An 18513-nucleotide genomic window follows, 5' to 3' on the forward strand; every position below is an offset into this window, starting at 1 on the left:
TTTTCAGTTTTAATGACTAAACTAATACTGCTGTTTATACTATTTAATAATTATATTTATTAATAACAAATATTTAGACAGCTTCTGCTTAGCAATATTCTCTTTGTTAAAAGTTTACATTTTCTAAAATAATCTTCCTATGTAGATGGCCTGGCTATGGCTACAAGCCCTACAAGCTGGCTACAAGCCCTACACTATAACCTTCACAGGCTGGAGCAGTTATATCAGATCTGGGTTTTGGAAGTAAATCTAAACAAAACTACAGCTCCAAATTTATCAGGATCCCAGTAACCAAAATATAAATATGTGTTGGGAGGAAAAGAAACAAATCACCAATTTGGTTAAATCCTTATTTATTAATTTATATAGATATGTTAGTTAATGGTCAATTAAATGTACCATACACAGTTTTTTTGTGGTGATTTAAATTGTACAAGTAAAAAGGTTCTTACAGTGTATAACGATACAGATATACAAATGTCAAGCAAAAATTTGCAGCATCTTAAAAATAATTAACCATATAGTTCATTGTGAATACCAAGATCAAAAACAACAGTCCACTCACACAACTGATCCTGAGCCATCCTTCAACTAAACCAACACACCAATGTTTATTATGCTTGCTTACAAACGTCTTGGTCTCCAGACCAGAACAAAACAATAACTCAAAAGTTCAAAAATTATAATGGCGCAAAAACACAATGCAGGAAAATGCAGTGATTGTAGATACTATAATGATGCAATGGAACACAACCTAAAAATAAACACAGGTAGTGCCTTAGTTACTGTTGACTGTCAACTGCATTTCGTTGCCTTGTACTTGTACATGTGTAATAACAATAAAGTTGAATCTAATCTAATCTAATCTTAGAGAATTGGGGAAAAAAAAACCCAATCATGCCTGCTTGAAGAATAAATACTCTTTGTAACTAAATTTACAAAATTGACTAAGGCCTTTAAAGAATTCTTAATTTTACAGTAAATATGTTTAACTTAACAATCAAATCTTTGAATAATGATTTGGTTGTTATCATAAATCATACTTTACTTAAACTTTGTTTTACTGTGCTTAAACTTTATTATTTTATCTGTTGCAAGATGAACTATACATTTACAGCACGGTAGTCATTGCCTTTACATATTACATATTTGTTCGACTTTAGTTTTATATATATATATATATATATATATATATATATATATATATATATATATATATATATATATATATATATATTTGTGTGTGTGTGTGTGTGTGTGTGTGTGTGTGTGGTTAATTGTTTTTTTTATTAGTGTGTTGTTTTTTTTTCTTGTGTGTGTGTGTGTGTGTGAGACTTGAAAAGTCAAAAGTGTAAAAGAAAAGATTTGTTTACGTATTTTTACAGTGTGTGTTTTCATGTTTACTATAAGGTTAAGCACCGCAAATGTCTTTTAGAGCTCTATCAAGCAGGATGTTTAATGAATGTCAGGTTCTCCCTCTCAGGCCTCCATAGATGTGTCTCCCCGCCCTGCCAGTTGTGTACTGAGTAGCGGGCGCGCGCCACGCCGCTTTACTACATCATTGACAGCCAATCACGAGGCAGGGAAAAAAAGTTCACCGAAATGAATACTACAGGAGTCCACACGGAATCACTTAATCCACAGCCAGGTTTTACTCACATCCAGTCTCTCTGTGTCCAGTCGCTATTTTATCGCCAGTATTTCTCCTATACCATTCCTTCCTAAGTCCTGCACTTATCCTAATTGATCACGCACGTCTCATTCACGTGCGGCACTGATTTGCAGTTTGAACACGTGGTTTACTAAAAAAACGGAATAAACGAGGGCTTTTTGGTCCCATTGTCTTCCCTCGATTTCATCTGGAGGCGGTGCCTACATTTATGTGTGACTTTTTCGGACAAATACACACAGAAACAGTGAATTTATTTTTCTTGAAGTCTGAAAGGAAAAGGAGGGGATGCAATAAGATTTTAGAGGCAGTCAGAGCGCAGGTCTCGTCTGTCAGAATTATCTTCTATCTATCCAGGCAGTGAGTGAGGAGAACACAGTGAGTGAGTGAGTTAGTGAGAACACAGTAAGTGAGAACACAGTGAGTGAGAACACACCCGCTCCGGCTGAGAGACAGTTAGCCTCTCTCTCTCTCTCCACTGCCCGTCCGAGGGACGCGATTAAAAGGATCTCCTTTTTTTTTTTGGCAAACGCGGTCGGCTTTCTTTCTGTTCTTTTTCCAAACGTGCAACATGAACAAGCTGTACATCGGGAACGTAAGCGAGCAGACGAGCGCGCTGGATCTGGAAACTATCTTTGAGCAGTGGAAGATACCGTTCAGTGCGCCCTTTTTACTCAAAACTGGTTACGCGTTTGTAGATTGTCCCGACGAGAAGATCGCGATGAAGGCCATCGATACACTTTCAGGTGAGCATGGAGACTTCATTGAATTTTTGGCACTTTGTATCCATCTACTGTGTGCACACGCGTAGAAGATGTGGTTTCGCTGCTGTTAGTGAGCGATGGTGTCGAGGTGTGTGTGTGGATTTGACCGTTTTTTTAACCTCAGCTTTTCCTCGCCGAAGATACAAAGTGGCTCATCTCTGCTCGAACAGGCCACAAAACTGCCTTTCAATAAAATTCGCACATTTCTGTGGATATACAGATTCAAACGAGTGTAAAATCCGCTTCAATTCACACTCCTGAGCGAAGCAGTTTCACTGTGTGTATTCTTAAAGCTCTAAGTCTTATTCACCCTTTCTTGCGTTCACACAGGCCTGATTTATTTGCCACTTGAAGTCTTTTAAGATACTATAACAATTTAAAACTATATTATTTGGTTAATAAACCCAACTTCATTGTTAAAACTGCATTCACCTCGTCGCCGTTATGAATGCTGACCTCCAGGTGGGTGGGTTGGTGGCTATTCGTAAGGTTCCTTTGATTAATACCAAAACATTTAAAAATGTCATCAGATATCCACCAACCGGTTATTTGCGTTTGTGTATTATGTATGGATTTGGAGAGACTCGAATGTTGTTTGTCCTCAAAGTCCGATTTCTCGCTGTGTTCCACTGAGGCCTCGTGGTGCAGGGGGCAACTCGTCTTCATATTTAACCACCAGGCCACTAGTGTGAATCACTTATTTATTTATCGAATTAATTTGAATCCACGGTGTGAATCTAATTTAATTGACGCAGTTGTACGTATACGTAATTTCAAAGAAATAGATTTTTTGAAAATATATTAACGGCTGCAAACTATTACTGAACACAACCTGTGACTAATACATGCAATTAATTTTCCCCCCAGGAAAAGTAGAACTTCATGGAAAACTTCTAGAGGTCGAGCATTCAGTCCCCAAGCGTCAAAGGTAATTACATATTCCACTTTAACAATCCGCTTTTTCTCGTAATAACATTTGCGTATATGATTGTAAATATTGTTTGTAGTTCAATTGTTCAACTCCGTGGGTATCCTAGACTCTTTGTTTTCACAAGATTTTCCCACAAACGTTTTATTGTGCATCCAAATACCTTTGGTACTGGATTCATTATTGAGCGCCAGATCTGTTTATAGGCCTTTTATCAAACATAACATACATATAGATGCACCGCTATTAAATAAAACAACTTGCTCCAAATCCGGCACATGAACATGTTCCCGACAAGGCCAGGTATTTTTCTTTTTATTATTCATTCATTCGTTCAATTTATTTATTTATTAATTTATTTATCTGTGGCGACCAATTTATAAGGAACTGCTCCCCCCGTGTCCTCTCACTTCCGCTTGTTTGCTCATGCGCGGTGTGTGAACGCCCCATTGCGCCCAGACACAGAGGGGTTCGAGGCCTAGTTAAGAGCTTCAGCTCAGATTGGGTCTGCATGCTGTATTTCCGCGTATTTAGATGCAGTTAAAAGCAGTGCTTTTAACACCAGCTTACTTGAGCGGGTCTGTAAAACAAATGCCCGTATCTCACTAGGTGTAAATTTGAACGGAGAACGTAACAGTTGTAACGTTAAGGGAGTTTACAAGCAAGTGATTGAACAAAAATATTTTTCAATTAAATTGTTCACACATTAACTGCGTAATGCTGCTTAAACGAATTTTACAAAATGTTTCTGGTGTAAAATATTTTGTGAAACCTACACAAATGGTAAACTCCTTTCAGTGAAAGTTGCTTCTCTTAAAATGTCATGTCTGGGGTGATTTGGGTAGAGTTAAATCTATCCACACCATTAATATTTTCCCCTTTATGTTGATTAAATGTGTTAATAGATTTGGGTATATGTGGGCAAAGATGCGGGACAATATTCTATAAAATAGCTGTCTAATGTTAAATGTGTTTATTGTGCCAGTTGATTAAAAGGAGAGTCAAAATAAGTTGCCATTCCTACAAGCATAAATTAGGTTGTAATGATGGCCTGATTTTTGTATATTGATAATGTATTGGGACCAATATATTCTACTGTGTGTGTGTGTGTGTGTGTGTGTGTGTGTGTGTGTGTGTGTGTGTGTGTGTGTGTCAGAGGTCATGTATGTAAAGTGGAATGTTTCTTAGCATGAAATGCAATACAGTGTGCTGAATGCTGGAAAAGCCACAGCTGCACAATCTCAACAGTCATAACACAGCAAAGGGTTCTTTGTGTGCATGCTAGTTTGTGACTTGTATTTTTTAATAATAGTAATCGTCTGCAATGTGTGTAGCTTGAAATTTTAGTAGCATAATACGGAATTGGTATTTGAGTCTGCTTAAACAAATTTTTTGTAACTTATCTACTGTGGGAGCTTTTGTCTCTTTCCACTGGGTCCTCCCAGGTAGCTTAAATGGATTTGTGTGAGTAGTTGGGGACTTGCAGGCAAGGTATGAAAGACTTCTTAAGTAGATTCAGATACTTGCAAAGGTGATGTGAAGCACTGTGTTAAAACATGCTTTAATAGAAACAAGTATGTGCAAAACGTTTTCTGTGTAGTTTAGTTAATTTGTGCCGTTTTTGTTTAGCTACATTTGAAAGTAGCCTCTTCAGTGAAAGTTGCATTGAAGGAACGTAGGATTGCTTATGTTAAGCCATTTAAAGACAAACTTTTAAGGATCTTGAATTTAGTTTTTACATTTTCCACGTCTTATTTTCCCACATGCTTGTATACCGGTGTTCGACGTGTTATGTGCCTTTTTTTTTTTTTTTCTTTTATAGTAGTGTCATATGGTTATGCACAATTCTAAAATGTTTGTGTTTTGAAATTTGCTGTGCATGTATTTGATTTATTTCATAAACATATTTTTGTAAATTAGTCTCAGATTGGGTTATTTAAAAACAATGTTTTTGCAGTGTGGGAAGTGTTATTTTTATTTATTTATTTTGTAAAAAGTCTGTACTTTAGGAGGGGTGGTGTTGCTGTGAAGTGTCATGTAAACCATTCCTCTAGTTTAGTGTCCTGGGTCAATGTGTTTATAAATCATGCTATCCCAAGGCTGTACATATGACTAACATTATATGCTGCAGTGCCTCTTGAACTTGCAGGTGGAATGGTGAAGAAAGACTGCATTTAAAAATACTGTTTAAAAGTCACAAGTACTTATTTTCAAAATGTGCCCCCAAAATTACTTTGTACGTGAGCATAAGCTGCAAGTTCAAGAGGCACTAAAGCATATAATGTTAGTAGTATGTACAGCCTTGGGCTAGCATGATTTAATAACTATAGTAACCACAGCCAGGGCAGAAGGGGGTCTTATAGCCTGAAGTGTGTGAGAGAGAGAGAGAGAGAGATAGATGTGATATAACTCTATTTATATTAACCCCCCCCCCTTATTAATAAAAATATTACAAGCAATTTGTTTTGCATTTCTCCCCCCTAACTGTACTAAACTTGTGCAGATAGATGGATAGATATTATAGAGAGGTCAGGGGTATGTTTATAGCATAATTAAGGTGTTAACTTCTTTTCAGGGCCAATGTACAGTTGCAGTGCAACATGTTTCACAAGAACACTTGGGCTCATAATTTTAACTAAAAACACAGCTCCTTTTTATTTAAATAGATTTATTATATATGATTGGATAGGTCATCAAAATAAAAAATGCACTGATTGGTGTTGGACATGCATTTTCCCCAACTAATCAGTCATGTAAATGTATGAGAAAAGAGGAAAAGTTATTTAATCTTCTGCATGCTAACAATACTACAATGCTAAAAATATCTAAAGCATTTGCACTTTAATTATATTAACACATTATTCTTTTACATTTAAACATCTGACCAGGGTCAGTGAGCCTTTAGAGCAACTCCTTAATGTTTTTATTTATTTTATTTACGCATTGTGTGACACCGACTGCTTCATACTAATCGTGTGTGTGTGTGTGTATGTATGTATGTATGTATGTGTGTGTGTGTGTATATATATATGTATATACAGTAAGGAAAATGAGTTTTTGAACACCCTGCTATTTTGCAAGTTCTCCCACTTAGAAATTATGGAGAGGTCTGAAATTGTCATTGTAGGTGCATGTCCACTGTGAGAGACATAATCTAAAAAAAAAAATCCAGAAATCACAATGTATGATTTTTTTTTTAACCTATTTATTTGTATGATACAGCTGCAAATAAGTATTTGAACACCTGAGAAAGTCAATCTTAATATTTGGTACAGTAGCCTTTGTTTGCAATTACAGAGGTCAAACGTTTCCTGTAGTTTTTCACCAGGTTTGCACACACTGCAAGAGGGATTTTGGCCCACTCCTCCACACAGATCTTCTCTAGATCAGTCAGGTTTCTGGCCTGTCGCTGAGAAACACGGAGTTTGAGCTCCCTCCAAAGATTCTTTATTGGGTTTAGGTCTGGAGACTAGCTAGACCACGCCAGAACCTTGATATGCTTCTTACAGAGCCACTCCTTGGTTATCCTGGCTGTGTGCTTCGGGTCATTGTCATGTTGGAAGACCCTGCCTCGACCCATCTTCAATGCTCTAACTGAGGTAAGAAAGTTGTTCCCCAAAATCTCGCAATACATGGCCTCGGTCATCCTCTCCTTAATACAGTGCAGTCGCCCTGTCCCATGTGCAGAAAAACACCCCCCAAAGCATGATGCTACCACCCCATGCTTCACAGTAGGGATGGTGTTCTTGGGATGGTACTCATCATTCTTCTTCCTCCAAACACGTTTAGTGGAATTATGACCCAAAAGTTCTATTTTGGTCTCATCTGACCACATGACTTTCTCCCATGACTCCTCTGGATCATCCAAATGGTCATTGGCAAACTTAAGACGTGCCTGGACATGTGCTGGTTTAAGCAGGGGAACCTTCTGTGCTATGCATGATTTCAAACCATGACGTCTTAGTGTATTACCAACAGTAACCTTGGAAACGGTGGTCCCAGCTCTTTTCAGGTCATTGACCAGCTCCTCCCGTGTAGTTCTGGGCTGATTTCTCACCATCCTTAGGATCATTGAGACCCCACGAGGTGAGATCTTGCATGGAGCCCCAGTCCGAGGGAGATTGACAGTCATGTTTAGCTTCTTCCATTTTCTAATGATTGCTCCAACAGTGGACCTTTTTTTTACCAAGCTGCTTGGCAATTTCCCCGTAGCCCTTTCCAGCCTTGTGGAGGTGTACAATTTTGTCTCTAGTGTCTTTGGACAGCTCTTTGGTCTTGGCCATGTTAGTAGTTGGATTCTTACTGATTGTATGGGGTGGACAGGTGTCTTTATGCAGCTAACGACCTCAAACAGGTGCATCTAATTTAGGATAATAAATGTAGTGGAGGTGGACATTTTAAAGGCAGACTAACAGGTCTTTGAGGGTCAGAATTCTAGCTGATAGACAGGTGTTCAAATACTTATTTGCAGCTGTATCATACAAATAAATAGTTTAAAAATCATACATTGTGATTTCTGGATTTTTTTTTTTTTAGATTGTCTCTCACAGGTTCATTCTTCTTCCTCATGAATGTACACATAGCACCCCATACTGACAGAAAAACACAGAATTGTTGACATTGTTGCAGATTTATTAAAAAAGAAAAACTGAAATATCACATGGTCCTAAGTATTCAGACCCTTTGCTCAGTATTTAGTAGAAGCCCCTTTTTTATCTAATACAGCCAGGAGTCTTTTTGGGAAAGATGCAACAAGTCTTTCACACCTGGATTTGGGGATCCTCTGCCATTCCTCCTTGTAGATCCTCTCCAGTTCTGTCAGGTTGGATGGTAAACGTTGGTGGACAGACATTTTTAGGTCTCTCCAGAGATGCTCAATTGGGTTTAAGTCAGGGCTCTGGCTGGGCCATTCAAGAACAGTCACGGAGTTGTTGTGAAGCCACTCCTTCGTTATTTTAGCTGTGTGCTTAGGGTCATTGTCTTGTTGGAAGGTAAACCTTCGGCCCAGTCTGAGGTCCAGAGTACTCTGGATTTTGTCCAGCACTCTGGTTTTTGTCCAGGATATCCCTGTACTTGGCCGCATTCATCTTTCCCTCGATTGCACCCAGTCGTCCTGTCCCTGAAGCTGAAAAACACCCCCACAGCATGATGCTGCCACCACCATGCTTCACTGTTGGGACTGTATTGGACAGGTGATAAGCAGTGCCTGGTTTTCTCCACACATACCGCTTAGAATTAAGGCCAAAAAGTTCTATTTTAGTCTCATCAGACCAGAGAATCTTATTTCTCACCATCTTGGAGTCCTTCAGGTGTTTTTTAGCAAACTCCATGCGGGCTTTCATGTGTCTTACACTGAGGAGAGGCTTCCGTCAGGCCACTCTGCCATAAAGCCCCGACTGGTGGAGGGCTGCAGTGATGGTTGACTTTCTACAACTTTCTCCCATCTCCTGACTGCATCTCTGGAGCTCAGCCACAGTGATCTTTGGGTTCTTTACCTCTTTTACCAAGGCTCTTTTTCCCCAATAGCTCAGTTTGGCCGGACGGCCAGCTCTAGGAAGGGTTCTGGTCATCCCAAACGTCTTCCATTTGAGGATTATGGAGGCCACTGTGCTCTTAGGAACCTTAAGTGCAGCAGAAATCTTTTTGTAACCTTGGCCAGATCTGTGCCTTGCCACAATTCTGTCTCTGAGCTCTTCAGGCAGTTCCTTTGACCTCATGATTCTCATTTGCTCTGACATGCATTGTGATCTGGAAGGTCTTATATAGACAGGTGTGTGGCTTTCCTAATCAAGTCCAATCAGTATAATCAAACACAGCTGGACTCAAATGAAGGTGTAGAACCATCTCAAGGATGATCAGAAGAAATGGAAAGCACCTGAGTTAAATGAGTGTCACAGCAAATGGTCTAAATACTTAGGACCATGTGATATTTCAGTTTTTCTTTTTTAATAAATCTGCAGCAATGTCAACAATTCTGTGTTTTTCTGTCAATATGGGGAGCTGTGTGTACATTCATGAGGAAGAAGAATGAACTTAAATGATTTTAGCAAATGGCTGCAATATAACAGAGTGAAAAATTTAAGGGGGTCTGAATACTTTCCGTACCCACTGTATATATCTCTCAAACCTTTTTTAATTATTTTTTTTATTTGGCTCGTTTGTTTTTACAAAGGAGGCTTTATTCTTAAAGTTTAGTAGAGACTGTCACAAATCTCTTGGAATTTGCTATCTACATTAGAATAAAAACTTTCTTTCGGCTTCTCCCGTTAGGGGTCGCCACAGCGGATCCTCCGCATGTTTGATTTGGCACATGGTTTTACGCTGGATACCCTTTCTAACGCAACCCTCCCCAATTTATCCGGGCTTGGGACTGGCACTGAAAGTGGCTGGGGTTAGTTCCCTGACCGGGAAACCAACCCGGGCCGCAGCGGTGAGGGCGCCGCATCCTAACCACTAGACCACCAGGGAACCTCAACAAACCTATATTTGTTTCTGCCCAGTTAAGCAGCCAAAAGTATTTTATCATGCTTTTTGAGAATGCTGACAGTAAATGTGTTGTGGGATACTTTGTCTGGCAGAATTTGTGTAATAGAATGACCATTAGTTATGCATACAGCTTGGTATTTCTTTGCAAGTTCAGTGATTTTAGAGTTGATGTATATCATATGAATATTGTCATTGGTCCCTTATTATTCCAGGTGTTGGCAACCCACATTTATCCTGTTTTGTACAGTAGTGAGAGTTGACCAGATTATGTAAAGAGGCTGAAAATGCTTGCTGTTGAATTCTCCTGTATTTGTTTTAATGCCTTAATTGTGTATATAAGCTAAGAAAAACACATGGGTCTTTACCATAGGCCTGTTCTTAGTTTAATCAGTCCAGTTTTGTAAATAAAAAAGTCCTAAAATAAGTCTTCCTGATGGAATTTGATTAATATATATATTTATATACCTACCGTATTTCGGACTATAAGCCGCTACTTTTTTCCCATGTTTTGAACCCCTTAAACAACGAAGCGGCTTATTTATGAATTTTTCCTGGGTTTTTCCCGGTTTCACAAACTTCAAGCCAAAAATGAGCCCCATAACATTAGACCAATAAAATTCCGGAACGGAAACGAAAAAACGCACCTCACCTGTGTTCTGAGCTGCATGGCATCGGGAGAAAAAAAGTTTTTTTTAAACGCACGACGATGCCAAAAGATAAACCCCTGAGAGAAATAGTTTTGAAAGGAAGGAGGACGACAGTGAACAATTACTTTCTTGGTCGGCTACTGTTTAGATACAAGCAGTTGTAACGCGTTGAGTCTGGGTCATGGGAGAGCTCACTAACTCCAGTTGCAACAGAAATCATATAAGCACAGACAGGTTTCCAAAACTTGTGCTTTTTTAATTTTTCTTAGCAGCAGCGTTATGGGTTAGTCAAAGAAACGTAGAAATCAGCATCACAAAATAATGACATATTCCTCGATCTCGCACACATGCAGTAATACCGGAAAAATGCGGCGGCAGGCTATTCCCAAAATGGCGCTCTGCTCTTAAAGGAGCCACAACAGTAACAGTCTTTTGTTAAAGCCTGTGTAAAGTTCATTAGTTTCACTGTAGACACCTGCGGCTTATACACAAGGTGTGGCTTATTTATGTTAAAAATAAAAATCTTTGTCAAATTCAGGCTTATATATGGGTGCGCTTTATAGTCCGGAAATTGCGGTGTATGTAAAAAATACAAATAAATAAATAAAAAACAAATAAAACCATACAGCATGCTTCACATGTATTCCTCTTGCATCTTTCCAAGAAATGAAAGGGGAGGGGAGTGGTAGCTTAATGGTTAAGGTGCTGGGTTATTAATCGGCAGGACAGGGGCTCAAGCCCCGTTATCGCCAAGCTGCCACTCTTGGGCCCTTGAGCAAGGCACCTAACCCTCTGTTCTCCAGGGGTGCCGTATCATGGCCGACCCTGCACTCTGACCCCAGCCTCTGAGTAAGCTGGGATATGCGAAGAACGAATTTCACTGTGCTGTAATGTATGACACAAAGGTTATTCTATTCTTTTCATAACTGTGCATTTCTTTTTTTGCAGATCAGTAGGTAAAATTTGGCAGCCAGTAAAATGTTAAACATTTTTAGACAAGTTTGATTACTTTCCACTTAATCAGAACCATTTCAATGTTATTTCATGTTTTAATGTAAGCTGATATAAAGGATGTGTATTAAATCTATCATAATGCAGCTTTTGGTCACTCTTTTGATGAATAAATGTGTTTTGTGACATTGCAATGTGAGTGGTTTCTTCTGAACTTGTGACTTGTATGGTTTTTACTTTAACTTACTTTCTCAGAAGCTGTAAACTGCAGATAAGGAATATCCCACCACACATGCAATGGGAGGTAAGTGTACTTTTGTAAGCTACCGTATTTTTCGGACTATAAGCCGCTACTTTTTTCCTACGTTTTGAACCTTGTGGCTTAAACAACGAAGCGGCTAATTTATGAATTTTTCCTGGGTTTTTCCCGGTTTCACAAACTTCAAGCCAAATGAGCGACATAACATTAGACCAATTAAATTTCCGAACGAAAAAACGCACCTCACCTGCGTTCTGAGCTGCATGGCATCGGGAGAAAAAGTTTTTTTTTTTAACGCACGACGATGCCAAAAGAAACTCCCGAGAGAAATAGTTGTGAAAGGAAGGAGAAAGACTTTCTTGGTCGGCTACTGTTTAGATACAAGCCGTTGTAACGTGTTGAGTCTGGGTGAAGGGAGAGCTCGAGTTGTAACTCCAGTTGCAACAGAAATCATATAAGCACAGACAGGTTTCCAAAAAAATAAGGGCTTTTTTTTTTTTTTTTTTTCTTGCCAACAGCATTACGGGTTAGTCAAAGAAACTTAGAAATGAGCATCAGAAAATAATGACACAATCCTCGTCTTGAACACACGCAGTAATATCGGAAAATGCAGTACCAGGCTATTCCCAAAATACCGCTATGCTCCTAAAAGAAGCGCAACATATTTCACCCGTTACACCGTGTCTTTCGTTAAAGCCTGTGTAAAGTACATTAGTGTAGACAGGCTAATAGACAGGTGCGGCTTATTTATGTTAAAAATAAAAATATTTTTTAAATTCAGTGGGTGCGGCTTATATGGGTGCGCTTTATAGTCCGGAAATTACAGTAATCAAAGTTACAAATATGATTTACAAAAATGTATTAATTCACTTATTAAATGCACCTTTCTGCCTGGTTGTGGTCTAATTCTTAAACACTCACTTGACTGACTTTTCTCTGTCCAAGTCTCTGAACTCCATTCAGATTAATTAAAGGTCTACCTGAGATTATGACCAGCCTTTTTGCATTAAAGTGGATAGATTCTGCCATACAAAGATTTAGATTTGAATATCCTGCATATATTTAAACTTGCTCCAGAGCGCTCTTGACCTCAGACTGTGGCAACGGTTCAACTTCCAATAGGACCACAACCCTAACCACACAGCCAAGATAACACAGACGTGGCTACGGGACGACTCCTTGAATGTCCTTGAGTGTCACAGCCAGAGCCCAGACTTAAACCAGATTGAACATCTCTGGAGATATCAGAAAATGGCTGTGCACAGACGTTTCCCATCCAACCGGCTAGAGCTTGAGAGGTTCTGCAAAGATGAATAGGGAAAAACTGCTCAAAAATAAGTGTGCCAAGCATGTATCAGATTTTAAACATACTACTTTCATGGCATTATGGGGTATTGTTTATAGATTTTTAAAAGAATAATGAATTTAATCCATTTTGGAATAAGGCTGTAACAAGTGCTGTGAATACTTTCCAGATGCACTGTACAAACAGATCCCCTTTTTGCTTCCAGTATTTAAGCAAGATGAGTGTGCCTTGGATTATTTCCCACTGCCTGTGTGCAATTTTAAGGCTCTGGTCTTCATGTGCACTTCACCCACTATACACACATCAACAAACAACCATTGGATATGCTTAAATTGCTGACCTCTAATGCAGCCAATGGCAGGTGCTGCTTGGTGACAAAAGAATTAGGATGTGAAGAGGAGACCGGAACTGGGTGTGTAGTGGTGGAGGTATAGAGGTGTGTGCAATGCTCCTCCTGCTTATTCTTTCATGTTTAACTGCATAATACGCTATACAATAGCACACCTATTTAAAACAAGTGTGCCACTGGTTAGAAATATTCACGGTAAGAGTTTCTCAATGTTGCATCTGTCATTTTGAGAAAGAAAACATGAACCTAAAATCAGTGAGTGCTGTCCACTAAACATGTTTTTGACACATTAGATACTTATAGAGAAGCTTATAGAGATTCTGTGGAATTAAATGACATTGCCTAATATCATGCAGCAGTTTTTGTCACGCCGTTTGGCTATTGGATAACGCTCTGCTACACAATCTTTCATTTTCTTTCCGCAGGTGTTGGATGGATTATTAGCTCAGTACGGCACAGTGGAGAGTTGTGAGCAAGGTTACTACATTCACAAGACATCGCTACTATTTTTAAGCTAGTTTTAAAAAGATTAAAGCTGTAGCCTTTACTTTACTTAATACTTATTCCTAATAATGTTTTACCTTAACAGTATTACTTGACAATGACCTGTGTACTATCAGAGTGTATTTTTAACTGCAAAGCACTTGTTAAACTCTGGATAAAGTATGTCTGCTAACAGTTAAAAAATATTTTTATTTCTGTAGTCAACACGGACACTGAGACAGCCGTAGTAAACGTGCGTTATGAAGTTAAGGAGCAGGCCAGACAGTGAGTACTCCTCATTCTGTGTTTAGGGAGAATACGGAGTTTCATTGTTCAGTTTTTAAAACCTGTAGTTGTTTCAGCTTTTTGATGCCACCTACAGGCAGAACAGAGACTTTACAGGACTCTTTTAGATGTTTTTTCTTTTGTGTTCATAGCTAATTGTCTAAAAAGGTTTGAGGGTCCTGTAATTCATTAAAATTATATTTATTTTTTAAGTTTGCTTTTGTCTTTACCATGTTTTTTACTTGTGCTGTATTTGCTTAGCTTTTTGTTTTAAATGTATTTTTGTTTTGTCCTTGTTCTATTTTAACCTGAGAAGGGTCTTAAAATGTTCTACTTTTTAAAACCTCTATTTATATTGGTATGGGCCAATAGTGGATTCAGATCTTCCCACTGTCGGTGCAAATTTGACAAGCTGGGAGCAGAAAAATGTCTTGATGGTGCTATGCATTTAAGGCAAGTTATTTTCAGCATGATCTCTTCTTACCAACACACTCAAACCTCTTTCTTCCTTGCTTTTAGAGCAGTTGAGAAACTGAATGGTTTCATGATGGAAAACTATGCACTGAAGGTGTGCTACATACCAGATGAGACTGTACTCTGCAATCCCCCAGCAATGGGAAACAGAAGAGGAGGAGCACCACGTGGCCTACCACGCCAAGCCTCTCCCTCTCTGGGTACTCGCCCTAAGCTGCAGTCTGACATTCCACTGCGCATGCTTGTGCCCACACAGTTTGTGGGTGCCATCATTGGCAAAGAGGGTGCTACCATTCGCAATATTACCAAACAGACACACTCAAAGTAAGCATGATTTTGTTACGCACTGTTGTTTAAAAAATAAAAATAAAAAAAATAAATAAAAATGTGGTAGCTTGGTGGTTAATACTTTTTTAAATTCTGATTAGAGGATTAAGTTCAAATGCCAGTACCACCAAGCTGCCACTGTTGGGCTCTTAAACAAGGCTCATTAACCTCAAATGCTCCTATTTCTAAGTCACCTTATATATGGGGCATCTTCCAAATGCCGTAAGTGTAAACTAAAATATTTGTGTGTGCTGAGATCTCGCATATGGATTTGCCTCTTCATTGCCCATTTATATACTAGTGTTAAATGTCTGCAGATGAGCAAATATTTAAAGGATTAAGTAATAAATACAAGTAATAAGATGCACTAGACACACCTGCTTTTTGACAGTGTCTGAATGTTCTGGTTCTCCTTCTTATATAAACATGCAGAATTGACATCCACCGTAAGGAAAATGCAGGAGCAGCAGAAAAACCCATAACAGTCCATTCGACTCCAGAGGGCTGTAGCTCTGCCTGCAAGAGCATCATGGAGATTATGCAGAAGGAGGCGCTAGACACAAAAATGTCAGTTGGTATTCTTATGTACTTCCACTCATGGACACATCTGGCTAGCTTCATTTGATCAGAGTTGCTCTTTTATTTGTATTACCTCTAATTGTGGATTTGCTGTTTCCTTTAATCTGCCTTTATTGCTTTTCACGGACAGCACTGAAGAGATTCCGCTGAAGGTTTTGGCTCATAATAACTTTGTGGGACGCCTAATTGGAAAAGAGGGCCGTAATTTGAAAAAAATTGAACAAGACACTGGAACCAAAATCACCATCTCACCGTGAGTGATTTGTTAATAGTATTGCTAGTTTTCATAATGTTTTATTTTATTGCTAAATTGAGTATATTTACTGCCATGTAATTAACGACGTAAACTTTTTGCTCTTTACACCAGTCTACAGGACCTGACACTGTATAACCCAGAGCGAACTATCACAGTGAAGGGCTCAATAGAGGCATGTGCCAGAGCCGAAGAGGAGGTCATGAAGAAAATCAGAGAGGCCTATGAGAATGATGTGGCTGCCATGAATGTATGTGGGAGCACTCAGGCTTTGTTTAGTTTTGAGGCTGAAAACAACAAAAAACAGCATTCTCGGATGTCTGTTTTTAAAACAGTCACTTTTACAGTTGTTGATTTAAGTCGCAAGCTTATTTATATATAAATGTGTGTGTGCAGCTTCAATCTAATTTGATTCCTGGTTTGAATTTGAATGCTCTGGGTCTATTTCCTGGTGGGACATCAGGCACAATGTCACCCTCTATGGTGCCAGGACCCATTTCGGGACCAGCGACTGGATACCCTTCTTTTGGGGTAAGTGTGAGTGGGTCATTTACCATTTAACTCTGGACATTGGATGCTTTTAGCTTGTTTTGGTCCATGCTGACCAAGGAGTAGGTCCTATCTGGACTAATGCGTTTTTTTTTTTTTCCCCCAGTCGATGTTAGTCTTGGTGACTGACACTGTATTTTCATATAAAATGTGAATTTTAAGAAAGTTTGGATTCTGTATAAAATGTAAATAAACAGGGATTTGCAAATACCATAAACCCATATTCTATTTACAATAATGCACAAATGAAAATTTTAAATGATTAATTGATTTTGATAGCTGCCACATTTGGGACAGGACTTTGTTTACCACTTATCAAACTAGTTTTTTTACTACCAACATTTTTTTTGGGGGGGGGGGGAGATATTGACCCATTTGTGTGATACAGGATTTTAGCTTTCCAGTCCTGGGTTGTCGTTGTATTTTTTGTTTCATAATGCGTTAATGTTAAAAGACCTGACTATATGCAGGCCAGTTCAGTACACATACTCTACAACTATGAGTCCATGCTGTTGTAATAGATGCAGTATGAGTTTCAGCATTTTTGTGCTGAAATAGGCAAGGCCTTCCCTGAAAAATGTCTGGATGGGACACATGTTGCTTTAAAACCTTTTATATACCTTTTAGCATTGATGGCACCTTTTCAGATGTGAAAGCTCTCTATTCTGTATACACTAATGCACCCTCATACCATCAGAGATGCAGGCATTTGAACTTAGCACTGATAAAAAGCCAGATGGTCCCTCTCCTCTTGAGTCAGGTCGTCTGTGTTCATGGTTTCAATTTTGAAAGTCTCACACCACAGAACAGTTTTCCACTTTGATTCAGTCCATTTTAAATTAGCTTTGGCCCAGAGAAGAGTGCAATGTTTCTGAATATTTACATATGGCTTTATTTTTTGTGTGACGAACCTGTATTGGTGTATGACCTGGCAAACTATGTTTAGATATTGAAATAAAGTGAGAAACCTCCAAAAATACAGAGGCTCTGCTTCCTTTAGATACTCTTTTTAAACTTGGTCATGTTATTGATCTGTTGCCAATGAATGCTCATGTCGCCACTGGCTTGCTCATCAGGGACAAACTTACTTATAAAGAACATATTCACTTTTAATCACCACATTATCGGTGTAAAGCTGCTTTGAGACAATGTTCATTGTTAAAAGTGCTATACAAATAAAAAGGAATTGAATGTTATTTAAAAAAAATTTCCTGTTTCTTTTACAGCCTTTTAAATACTTTTGTTTGAATAAAGTTTAGGTTTATGAATTTTGAAAATCTCCATTCTTTTTTTATAATTTACATTTTGCACAAAATCCCTCATCTTTTTTTTGAAAATGGGGTTATGCACTAAATTGCAAGATTAGTCTAATGTTGGCAAATAAGTGTTTGAACACTGAGTAGTTGTACCCATTTGTGATGGAGTGCTGTGGTGTGATTGTGTTAAGGGCTATGTGTAGCTATTGATAATGTTAGTAATCAAGTATTCTGCCGATTATTCCAATAATCATTGAGTAATTGGATAAGTACTTTTTCTTTAACATGCAATACTGGATATGCAAGAGTTTCCTTTTTATAAAAAATATTTCCATCCTGAAATTACATACAAGAATATCTGTGGAAACTAAACCCGTTTAATTGCCATATTACATAAAAATACAAATCCAACAAAAAATAAACATTAATTTTAAATTACTTTGCACTGTACTGTTTTTCGTGGTTTTAGTTTGAAATGATCTCAAACTTTGAAAACTTTGACAATCAGGCTTCTATGGGATTCAGGTCAAAGAAAATGACAGTTTTAATTCTAATTAGGCCTTATTTAGTTTATTTCTCGTAAACCACCAACATTTCTGGTGCATCTACCGGTAACCATGTTGTTGGTCTGAAGTTTGAAGCTGTTGGTGTATAAACGAGGCTCCTCTGCTTCATCGGTCTTGTTCCGTCTCCTCCAGAGCTGATTTGTTGGACATTGTTCTCTCCAGGGATTCGGAGTCTTAGTTTTATCTCATGTGATTATTTTGAGTGTATTTTATTTTCAATATGTAACGCTTTCTTGTACTACACAGGGGGCGCCGCTGCCCGATTGGCTTTAAAAAAAAAAAAAAAAAACCTGGTGAGAAATGGTCGGAATTATTCATACCTTTTTTTTCAAATGTAGCAAAAACAGGTTTCATTATGAACGTGAGTGAACGTGGCATTTTG

The 18513-nt window shown here is 38.4% G+C and overlaps 1 protein-coding gene across 3 annotated transcripts in view; it reads left to right on the forward strand.

The window, feature by feature from the left end:
* Positions 1–1704: 1704 nt before the first annotated feature.
* The window catches only part of igf2bp3 (insulin-like growth factor 2 mRNA binding protein 3), a 30557-nt gene continuing 13748 nt past the window's right edge, over positions 1705–18513 (forward strand). Inside the window, exons 1-10 of one of the 3 annotated variants that reach the window (XM_083543306.1) lie at positions 1705–2415; positions 3301–3361; positions 11701–11749; positions 13785–13836; positions 14064–14127; positions 14647–14925; positions 15361–15495; positions 15638–15760; positions 15875–16010; positions 16157–16291. In XM_083543306.1, the coding sequence (XP_083399432.1) occupies positions 2241–2415; positions 3301–3361; positions 11701–11749; positions 13785–13836; positions 14064–14127; positions 14647–14925; positions 15361–15495; positions 15638–15760; positions 15875–16010; positions 16157–16291 (1209 nt within the window). In that variant the 5' untranslated portion in view covers positions 1705–2240. Of the gene's footprint in view, positions 2416–2525; positions 2896–3300; positions 3362–11700; positions 11750–13784; positions 13837–14063; positions 14128–14646; positions 14926–15360; positions 15496–15637; positions 15761–15874; positions 16011–16156; positions 16292–18513 lie in introns of those variants that run through there. The other 2 variants (XM_083543305.1, XM_083543307.1) reach the window with 2 other exon arrangements.

The sequence above is a fragment of the Silurus aristotelis genome (assembly GCF_946808225.1).
Source record: "Silurus aristotelis genome assembly, chromosome: 6".
Taxonomy (NCBI): domain Eukaryota; kingdom Metazoa; phylum Chordata; class Actinopteri; order Siluriformes; family Siluridae; genus Silurus; species Silurus aristotelis.